The sequence below is a fragment of the Paroedura picta genome, chromosome 3, assembly GCF_049243985.1.
Source record: "Paroedura picta isolate Pp20150507F chromosome 3, Ppicta_v3.0, whole genome shotgun sequence".
Classification (NCBI taxonomy): Eukaryota; Metazoa; Chordata; class Lepidosauria; order Squamata; family Gekkonidae; genus Paroedura; species Paroedura picta.
Genome location: NC_135371.1, coordinates 135,576,194 through 135,587,257, shown reverse-complemented (window position 1 = coordinate 135,587,257; position 11,064 = coordinate 135,576,194). Strand labels below are relative to the sequence as shown.

The following is an 11,064-nucleotide window of genomic DNA, read 5'->3' as shown; positions in this document are numbered from 1 at the left end:
GTATTGCCATATTGTAGGGGTATTATGATCTTACTGATTGTGAAGGCAAATCAGACAGTGCAACCCAAGCAAAGTGACAGAGGTGAAAAGATTTATTTCCATGTGCTTAATACAGCTGAATCCTCTCCCAACTTGTGGGCCTCTTGCTACTAGAAAACAATTTTTCTGTAACACGTACATTTTGGATACTGCAAGGAAGGAGACCATAGTCCTTCCTGCAAGCCTTATTTATCCAGGAAGTTGCACTGAAAACTTGAAGTTGTTTCTTCATTTCAGAGTAGAAACAGATTCTTACCTCATAATATGTGCACTGCAGCTCAGTCTGAGACCCGTAATCTAGAGAGGAGCCTGATTGCTCTCCTATTCTTAATTAAGGCTGAATAGGTAAGCTATACAGTAGTTAACCTCCATTCTTCATATTACAGTAGTTAAATCCAAATCGTTAACACAAGTGGTTTTATAAAACCCAAAAGGCCTGTAGATCTAGGCTTTGGCATCAAGCCCATCCAGTGGTGCTGAGGATGCACTGTACCTATTTCATCCAGCCTAGAAAAGCAGCACCATAGGAGCTAAGGGAGTTGAACCCCTACACAGGAGCTGTGAATATAGTAAAAAATAAAGGCTATCTAGGCAGTGGGGTAATGGCACTTCTGGGATAAGCATAGTCTTTAGCAATGTCAAGGGTCTCCCTTGAAAACAAAGGATTGGCACATTCACCTCTACAATGTATTATCACCCATCACAAGAGTTAGCTACAACAAAGGCCTGATGCCAGCTCTTGAGGATTCCACTGCACTGATTCAGCCATTGTTATGCCTTTATAATTCACACACAGGCCTAAAGAATACGGCCCACAGCCAAAAGGAATATAAAGCCTGTTCTTTGAGAGAAGCTACTTTCAGAACGGCCAGTGGAGAGCAGGAATATCCCGGAACCTATCGCACACAACACTGTGGCACCCTTGCCACTTTAACAGTGGAAACCCCTCCCCAAACAAGCAGTGAATCAATGGCACTGACATGGCCATCCCTGCTAGCTGCTTTAACATTGGTAGCAGATCAATACACGGGCGGAGGCTGGTAGCCCTCTGAGTCCTCTCTCATGTGAGTGAAGGGTGGCTGCTGGTAGCTTTCAGGGCTGACATTCGGATAGCTGGAGTAGGGGGTTGCAGGGTCTGGAGCTGGGTCAATGTAACTCTGGGCAAAATCTTGCACACCCATGCGGTAGCGCTGAACTGCAAAAATTATCAGGAGCCCCTGCGGAGAAAAAGTGATTTGTTTGACCAAGAAGGAAATTCATCTACTCAAGTCTCTTGTGGAAGAGAATAAGTTTGTTTCCAATGACTCAAACTGAACTTGAACGAATAACTTTTCCCCTGAACAGAACTTTACCCACTCCCTTATTAGAACAGATCTTAACACAAAAATCCCCTCCAACAACACTGCCAGTTCAGAATAAAGGTTTGACATACTCTTACTGGTTCCACCAGAGCTAATGAGCTTAAAAGCAGAATCTAAAAGATTTATCATTTTGGAGTGTTATCTACTCTAGGGATTTGTACTCTGTCCTCAAGAGGGTACATAAGGCAAAGGCCTTCTTTTCAAAGGCAGAAAGTGCAGCAAAGAGATCCCTGTTAGAAGAAGATGCCAAAGTAGGGGGAAATTGAACAGTAACCTGTTTCAGACTTAAAAGAGTGCACCCCAGAGGTTATGCTGGCCTGTTCAACTCCAGGGAGTACAGAGTGCAGCAGCCCACAAAGGCTTTTACCCAGGTAAATTATCTTTACAGTTTCTTATATTTAAATTCTCATGTAAATCAGAACTGGGTTCGGTCACACATGCCAGGCCTATCCCAGTCTGATTAGGGCAAACCAACATAATGTCTCTTCCAGCTGAGTCTGAAATGGGATTGAACTCCAACATTTAATGGATTTGTTCTCTGGTAGCTTTGACAATGCCTCCATCTTGGTCCTGAACTTAATATAAAGTTGCTTTCAGCCTAGGCTCTGTGGAGTGAGGATTTGACATTATACAGCTTTCTTCACTACACACTTCTCTCCAAGCTGCACTAAGAATAACTTCTGCATCTTAATTTTATATTTGTTAAGTACTTCCTGTTTCTTCTTTAACTTTGCGGAAATAGGCCAAAGAAAGAGAGGGCTGAGTTCTGCAGAATTTCATGTGTTGCAAATTTTTCCACCAAAAGGGGCTGAAAATTCATGGCTTTATGATCACAGTACCGTCCCTTATGAATGCGCTATAACAGCCATAATTATTTTTTTACCCAGTCCACTCCCCAACAAGTCTAGACAATTTCCTGAACTGGCTAATAGGATTCAAGCCTGAACTCTATGGGGCCAGAGCAATCCTCACTCACCCATGAGAAAATTGAGAAGAAACTGAAGGCAATTGAAGCACGAGCAGAATCAGTCCCAACTAGTACGTCACCAGGGGGTGTTGATGCCCATTGGTTTGTCAGCACACAGAACCCGATGAACCACAAAAAGGTCCAGAGAGCTGGAAAGGGGGAAAAAGGATGTTTAGGAACAGATGACAGTACTACAACATATGAATAGTATACAAAAACTGTTATTAGCCTCTGTTCTGGGATTCCACTAGTTTGGAAGAAGGTACAGCATCCAAGCCCCATTCACTCTCACATGCTAAGCCCCAGGTGACAGGCATCATTTTCTGCTCTTTCTAGTTTCCCTCTTGCTGGGGGATCATTGCTGTTATTTCCCCTTTACCACTTAAGAGAGTAGCTTCTGCTATGATCTGACTTGTCTAGAAATGTTATTCTTCATGTAATAGTACACAAATATATAATACATAATAGCACATAAGGATGTTTTCTTTGTGTAGCACTTCAATCAGGTTTCACACAGAGTCCAAGATCTGGTCAGTGCAGGAACTGAAGTCCCTGTTCTTCAGGGTGTGCTTAACACTGTCTAGAAGCTTCATTCAAAAGACTTCTCACATTGTATTCAGGGCATGCAGCACACTTGTTCATGTTGAAGAACACCAGGATCCAGTACCACCTTTGCCAAAGAACTGCTGTATCAGTGTGTTGTAACTCAAGCCTTTTCTCCTGTAGGGTGCCTTCATAAAACCAGGCTCCAGCAGGCACCAGGCCAGATCCAAACACACACATCATTCTGACAGCAAGACAAGGGCAGCCATATGACTTTGGAGAGGAAGAGCTGGGAGAGAAAAGGAGCAGCAGTACGAATGCACAGCCTTTCAATGTGCTGCTTCAGTCCACTCCTCTGAACATTAAATACCTGAGAAGCCCAAGTCAGCCATAACGAGGTACTTGCGATCAGTGGCACTGCTTATCTGTGGGAAGTAGGCATCGACCATGAAGAAGAATACACAAGCCAGGAAGGCAAGCACACCAATTCCAATGCCATACCGACAGGCATCCTCACTCTGGTTAAAGATGCAATAGAGCTGACGTGAGCCATGATGGTTGGTGTAGCCTTCCCCAATGATGCAGGAGAAAACTATGAGTGCAAATACCTGCAAAGAAGAATACAAAGCTAGCACCTTCCACTGTGCAGGGAGGAAATTCAGCAGGGGCACAACCTAATTAGAATGGAGTATGAAGCCATTAACAGTTCCCACCAAACACCTAGGGAAATACTACTTTTGCAAGATTCTCATGTGTGTTTGTCCAAAACGGAAGGCTACAAACTATGGAGTTCCAGAAGCCTTGTCTCACACTCAGAAGAGATGCATAACTGCAGTCAAGTGCAAGTTACCCTGCCGAAATGAGACTGAAAAGTTGTGCAGTACGGTGGAGATAAGGAAGTGAAAGCTCTTGAAGGCACCTCCACAACAAAACTCAGAAGGCTACATAATACTTAAGGCACCATCTGAGGGGGGGGGGGGGGGTCGGGTCCCACTAGATTTGGGTTAAGGCTCCCCAAACGAACTGCTGCTGTCTTAGCTACAAGTCAACAGCTAGGCATACGTACTGAAAAAAAACAGTGCTAAGGCAGGTCACATATAAGCACGCAGCTGCAGAAAGCAGAGAAAGCCTGGAGCCTGACAGTTTAGCAGCTACCCTCTTCCTTATCGTCTACGGAAGCGAATGAGCACTGAGAGGGCCCCTCTCCCGGTCTAATGAACAGACGCGCCCAGCAGCGCGCCGGCCTCCCGTCGTAACATGAAACCTCGTCTGCTTGTCACTGGCTAGTAAACAAGCACCGAAGGGCGCCGCCCCCGCCTCCTTCCCCCCTCGCCCAGCAGCTGACACCCACATGACCGGCCCGCGCCTCAAGAAGCGGCCTCGATTCGGTCTAATAATCCCGGCCCGCAGCGCGAAGGTTCTGCCGCCTCCAGGGCGCCGCACGGGGGAAGGCCGCTCTGCAAAGGCGCCTGAGGGCACCTGCGTCTCCCTCACGGAGCCCTCGGCCAGAGGAGACCCCTGCAAGCCCGCCCCGAAAAGCTCAGCCGGCCGCACTTTGCAAGCGACCGAATCGCCGCCTAGCAGCGGCCCGTGGACCAGTCGCCACCTCCCGGGGCTGGAAGTGCGCCCTGGGCCAGCAGAGACCCTCCTCGGACAGCGGCGCGGGACGCTCCTCCGCCCCAGGGCATGTTACGGCACAGGGGCGGATTCCGCCACGGGCCCTCCAATGCAATGGCCCCACGTCCGTTGTTCCGGAAACACCCGACCCAGCCCAGCCAACTCCTTCGGCCGCTCTTCCGCACCGACTCCGCTCGGGAAAGGGGGAAGAGGAGCGGCGCAGCCTCTGGCGCCCGAGCCGACTCCCGCCGCCACTCACCGCGCTCAGGAGGCGCGCCACCACCTGCGGCTGCAGCAGAAAGCGCCACAGGTCGAAGGTGCCGCCGGCCTTAGCGGCCCCGTAGACGCCCCCGCCGCTCTCCATGACTCCGCCGCTGCTCGCCAGTGCCTTCCTCCCGGCCCGGAACTCGCTGGGTCCGCCTCGGCCAAACTTGTGCCTGCGCGCCCATAACCCCGCCTCCGGGGAGGAGACCTGGCCCGAGAGCCAGCGGAGGAGGTTGCGCGCTCTCTCGGCCGCCTCCGGATCGATGGGCTGGGCAGGGGCCGCGGCGGTTCCGTTGGGGCTGCCTACGGGGCAGTAGCCCCTCTTCCCACCAGCAGCAGGCAACACTGAGGTCGCTCTCGCTTAGGGCTTTCTTTGAAGCCCCCCCTGGGATCGGTGCCGTCCTGAGCAGAGCGGCCACGCTTCCAAGGCCATTCGGCTGTTGTTGCCCCCTGCAGCACACGCTACGACGGGCTCCGCGGTTCCAGGGGCCCCGCACGTGGCCTTCTCAGCAGAGCCCCTGAATTGGGCGCCTGGCAGCCTGCGGGAGAGGGAAAGCATGCTTGCGTGCTTCAGCCCATCGTACATGCCAGTTGCCATTCTTTCGAAGTTTGCGGAAGCGAACAAAATGATTTTCCGTGGGGCGAATGAGGTGTGGTGGTCCAAACCTGATTTTGGGGAGCGGTGGGCATGGAAAGTTCCCAATTAAAGGGGACAGTCTCCAGATTGTGGGTGATGTATCATTTGGGGTGGACCAAAGATTGTTTTGGGGTGCAGCCTGGCCCCAGTGTCCAGCTGTGCAATTGCCCTGAGAGCACCCCAATTTGGAGCATCTGACTCAAGAACTGGACTTTGGAACAACACATGTCCTCTCAAAGGGGAAGTCTCCTGAATGTGGGGGTGCATGATGGTCCAAACCTGATTTTGGGGTGCAGCAGACATGGAGAGTTCTCAGTTTCTTATTCAACTCTCTTGAAATACAGGCCTCTTGGGGTTAGTCCAGAAAGGAGCTGGTGGTGCCAGTGTTTGGACCAGCACCATCGAATGCCCATTTGTTAAACTGCCCCCTCTAACAAAACAAAAAATGCCTCTCTAACCAATTAATTCTGGCCATGGGCCTGCACGTCCATAGGAGCACAGGTGCACACATGGGGGGAATTGAATGCAGGTGTGCAGTTGTGCTCTGCTAGGCCCCATCGGGTTTGCCCCCAGCCCCAGTTCCTCTAGAGGTAGAAGAAACACCATCTAGGTGCTTTCCAGGGGAAACTGAAGACTTGCTTATTTTGGAACAGCTTTGAAAATTTAGGCTTCATTGCCTTTCTCGTTAAGACTCTTGATTGATTGTTCCTGTTTCACATACTTTAAGAGCTGTGCTGTTAGCTTTCTTTTATTTTTACTGTTACTGTCCGGCATTTTTGAGAAGGCAGGATATACATCTTAAAATAATAAAGAAATCTCTTTACACAGTAAAGCAATCCCAAAGCTTTAGGAATATTATGTGTATGCAGATGTAAATTTGGATTGTCTCTGTTCTGTGAGTGGTAGATCAATTATGGGCATGTTTAATCACACATAATTCCCAGTGAATTCACGTACATAAGATCCACTGAATTTATAGGTACTTATTTCTAGGTAACAATGTATAGAGTTGTGAGCCATGAATGTGTTCAGGAACATGGTCCAGGAACATTCATAGTGTCGCAGCATAATAAGCACTATAAAACAATGAAATCCACCTACTCACCTTTGGCTATGTGTTCAACAATTCTCCTGCCTCAAAACATTTTTTACAATGGTGAACAAAGGGCTTCTCGAAACTTATACAGTTCAAAACTCCAGATACAATTCAGAATAAGAAACTGCAATACAAATAGATCTGTGCCTCAAAATAAAATTTGGGTAAAACAAAATCATATATGCTGTAGATTGGTACCTAGTCCCAAATTCCTATATTATGCAAAATAATAAGCACTCAAGTATATTTAAGAGAGCCTCTTGTGGTGCAGAGTGGTAAGGCAGCGACATGCTGTCTGAAGCTGTCTGCCCATGAGGCTGGGAGTTCGATCCCAGCAGCCGGCTCAAGGTTGACTCAGCCTTCCATCCTTCCGAGGTCGGTAAAATGAGTACCCAGCTTGCTGGGGGGTAAACGGTAATGACTGGGGAAGGCACTGGCAAACAACCCCGTATTGAGTCTGCCATGAAAACGCTAGAGGCCATCACCCCAAGGGTCAGACATGACCCGGTGCTTGCACAGGGGATACCTTTACCTTTTACTATATTTAAGAAGTGAAGCAGACCCCATACTCGACACTAGAAACATTATAATTTAAAGTCTAAACAGTTCTGTACTCCAAAATTAGGGGCTGATGTTCAGTCCAAGAACTGGTTATCCACAACTCTTGTGTGGTACAGAGAAGCAGCTTACTGCAGGCTAGGGGTTTCTATCATTTTAATTCCTCCTTTCTAATGATCCAGGACTAAAAAAAACCTTCCATCTTTTGAAGTGGATCCAATGGAACAGTGTCATAAATTTTAAAAAGCCTGTCCCATACAATAATATACAATAACATAATCCATGCAATACTTATTGTATCCTTAATATTTTCTTTTATAGACCAACATGGCTGTAAATAACATGTTGACAATGCAAAATCAGCCATCAAAGACAAAATACAATTAATCCCATCCAACAACTCTTGAAGGATAATAATCATCCAGCCAAATACATTTATTTAGAAAATGTATATGCGGCCTGGGGCTTCCTCAAAGTGACAAAGCAAAACCAAATACCATAAAATAACTTTAGAACACCTGTAAATGATTACTATTAAAACAAGCTGTTAAAGCAACACCAAGCAGCCCCAAAATGTATCTATAATACAGCGCCCCTCTAGAAGTGAGCTATAGAAATAGCTTTGAAAGATGGAACATTTTAATCAGAAGCCTACGTAAAGAGTAATGTTTTAGTCTCTTCTCTGAAGCATAGTAAAGTAGACATAAAGCAAACCTCAATGGGCAGGGCATTTGATGTTGCACTTTAGGGATGGGTGCATAGACTGTCATGGGTGGCATAGCATATGCCATATATATATGCCATATATTGTCACATGGACACATGAAGCTGCTTTAAACTGAATCAGAATTTATCCTTCAAGGTCAGTACTGTTTATTCAAACTGGCAGCAGTTCTCCAGGAGCTCAGACTGAGGTCTTTCATATCACCTGCTACCTCACCCCTTCAACTGGAAATGCAGGGGATTGAATTTGGGCCCTTCAGTGAGCCAAGAAAGTGCTCTAGTACTGACCCATGGCCTGTCCTCAAAATAAGACACCCATATACACGTTAGTACCATTGAGATGCAAGTGACTTATGTCAACCTCAAAGCAAGCTAGAAGCAAAGGAGGAAGGAAAGCCACAAAGACAGATATAACTGCTCTGACTTACTATGCAAAAACAAAGACAGCAGCTGAAATTTCATTATCACAGTGGAGTCTAGTGTTTCTTTTTGCTGCCAGCTGGCAAGATGGGAAATCTCCTGCATAGACATTCTGTAAGAGCCATGATGGGACAGAAGTTGGGACTGTCCTGTTTGCATATCCATATGTATGAGGAGGGACACAGAATATTTCCTAGTCAGAGAGCTCCTTGTGGGTCAGAAGATTCACAGAGAACTAGTCCATATACTGTCATTAGACAGGTTTTTGTAGAAATGAGATGTTGGTGGCTGTGCTACCTATACAGGACTTGCATTCAGTCACTGAATTTTCTGTCTATAACGCCAGGCACAGCCTATGATACAATCACTGCGATTAAAATGAAGAACGAGGGCTGTGGTGACATACCAAGGTCTACAAGTTTGCATGGGCTCTGGAAGGAAACAAAACAGTTTGATGGCACTATCACCCCAGAGGGGTGCACAGGAACAATTGCTGTGTCAGATTTCACTGGGCATAGCGGTCCCATGAAATCTGAATTCTAAGCACACTGATAAGATACATGTACATGTTACTGGCAAGATATTGGTATTGAAAATGGCATGGGAAGGATAAGCTTGCTTGGGCTTTTATGGTTTTCTTTGTATTCAGTAAAGAGCCTCTTGTGGCGCAGAGTGGTAAGGCAGCAGACATGCAGTCTGAAAGCTCTGCCCGTGAGGCTGGGAATTCAATCCCAGCAGCCGGCTCAAGGTTGACCCAGCCTTCCATCCTTCCGAGGTCGGTAAAATGAGTACCCAGCTTGCTGGGGGGTAAACGATAATGACTGGGGAAGGCACTGGCAAACCACCCTGTATTGAGTCTGCCATGAAAATGCTAGAGGGCGTCACCCCAAGGGTGACTCGGTGCTTGCACAGGGGATACCTTTACCTTGTATTCAGTATTACTTAATCCTTATCATCCCCATAGCTACTCAAATATGTAACCCAATCAAACTCCTATACTTGATTTCCAAACACTGAACTATTATCTCACAGTGCCTTATTTTCTTGGAGTTAGTCCTTCCTATAGAAACATGCTATAGGTTTCAAGGAAAATTCGAACAGAGTGGGGAGTAGTCCAAGAAAAGGTGCAGGTGACAGCTTTCACATTGCCTATGTAAAATGTAAACTGGCTTATTACAGAGATGGAGTTTAAGGTCAGGACTGCCCAATCTATTACAGAGATGGAGCTTAAGGTCAGGGCTGCCCAATCTATTACAGAGATGGAGCTTAAGGTCAGGACTGCCCAGCTCTAAGAAGCCTATTTGGATGAACAGAGAACTTCAAGAGGAACTAAGAAAGAAAAGGAAAATGTTCAGGAAATGGAGGGAAGGACAGAGCTCTAAAGAGGAGTACCTACAGGTTACTAGGCACTGTAGATCAATCATCAGAAAGGCCAAAGCTGAGAGTGAGCTAAGATTGGCCAGGGAAGCCCACTGTAACAAGAAAAGATTTTTCAGTTATGTGAGGAGCAAACATAAAGTAAAGGAGGCAATAGGCCCACTGTTGGGTGCAGATGGTCAATCTAACGGAGGATGCAGAGAAAGCAGAAAGGCTCAGCGTCTATTTTACATCTGTTTTTTCCCACAGGTCAAAAGGTTTAGGCACATCTAAAGATGGCACTAGCCAAGAGATAGTGTCTGGGTGGCAGGCTGATATGGATAGAGAGGTTGTCGAGAGGCATTTAGCTGCACTGGATGAGTTCAAATCCCCTGGGATGGATAAAATGTACCCGAGAGTGCTCAAAGAACTTTCCGGAGAACTTGCACAACCCTTGTCCATCATCTTCAGGACCTCTTTAAGGACTGGAGATGTCCCGGAGGACTGGGAGAGAGCAAACATTATTCCAATCTTCAAAAAAGAGAGGAAGGATTACCTGGGAAACTACAGACCAGTGAGTTTGACCTCTGTTGTGGGTAAGATAATGGAGCAGATATTAAAGGGAGCAATCTGCAAACATCTGGAGGACAATTTGGTGATCCAAGGAAGTCAGCATGGATTTGTCTCCAACAGGTCCTGTCAGACCAACCTGGTTTCCTTTTTTGCCCAAGTAACAGGTTTGCTGGATCATGGAAATTTGGTTGATGTCGTTTACTTGGATTTTAGTAAAGCTTTTGATAAGGTTCCCCATGATGTTCTGATGGATAAATTGAAGGACTGCAATCTGGATTTTCAGATAGTTAGGTGGATAGGGAATTGGTTAGAGAACCGCACTCAAAGAGTTGTTGTCAATGGTGTTTCATCAGACTGGAGGGAGGCGAGTAGCGGGGTACCTCAGGGCTCGGTGCTCGGTCCGGTACTTTTTAACATATTTATTAATGATCTAGATGAGGGGGTGGACGGACTACTCATCAAGTTTGCAGATGACACCAAATTGGGAGGACTGGCAAATACTCCGGAAGATAGAGACAGAGTTCAACGAGATCTGAACACAATGGAAAAATGGGCAAATGAGAACAAGATGCAATTTAATAAGGATAAGTGTAAAGTTCTGCACCTGGGTCAGAAAAATGAAAAGCATGCCTACTGGATGGGGGATACGCTTCTAGGTAACACTGTGTGTGAACGAGACTTTGGGGTACTTGTGGATTGTAAAGTAAACATGAGCAGGCAGTGTGATGCAGCGGTAAAAACGGCAAATGCCATTTTGGGCTGTATCAACAGGGGCATCACATCAAAATCACAAGATGTCATAGTCCCATTGTATACGGCACTGGTCAGACCACACCTGGAGTACTGTGTGCAGTTCTGGAGGCCTGACTTCAAGAAGGACATAGATAAAATTGAAAGGGTACAGAGGAGA

The 11,064-nt window shown here is 46.6% G+C and overlaps 1 protein-coding gene across 1 annotated transcript; it reads right to left on the bottom strand.

The window, feature by feature from the left end:
- Window positions 1-74: 74 nt before the first annotated feature.
- Window positions 75-4,955, bottom strand: SYNGR2 (synaptogyrin 2). Its single transcript, XM_077328104.1, has 4 exons — window positions 4,787-4,955; window positions 3,281-3,518; window positions 2,377-2,516; window positions 75-1,256 (listed from the first exon to the last, which is right to left on the bottom strand). Exons 1-4 carry the CDS (start codon window positions 4,889-4,891, stop codon window positions 1,059-1,061), a joined length of 681 nt encoding a protein of 226 aa, XP_077184219.1. The 5' UTR covers window positions 4,892-4,955; the 3' UTR covers window positions 75-1,058.
- Between the last annotated feature and the right edge of the window lie 6,109 nt (window positions 4,956-11,064).

Bases quoted from the DNA above. Each gene is read 5' to 3' on its own strand.
- SYNGR2 (XM_077328104.1), bottom strand. From the start codon at position 4,891: ATGGAGAGCGGCGGGGGCGTCTACGGGGCCGCTAAGGCCGGCGGCACC. The intron at 2,517-3,280 runs GTATTTAATGTT...CCCCCTTTCCAG, and splicing joins GGCTGACTTGGGCTTCTCAG to CTCTCTGGACCTTTTTGTGG. The intron at 1,257-2,376 runs GTGAGTGAGGAT...TTTTCTCCGCAG, and splicing joins TCTTCTCAATTTTCTCATGG to GGGCTCCTGATAATTTTTGC.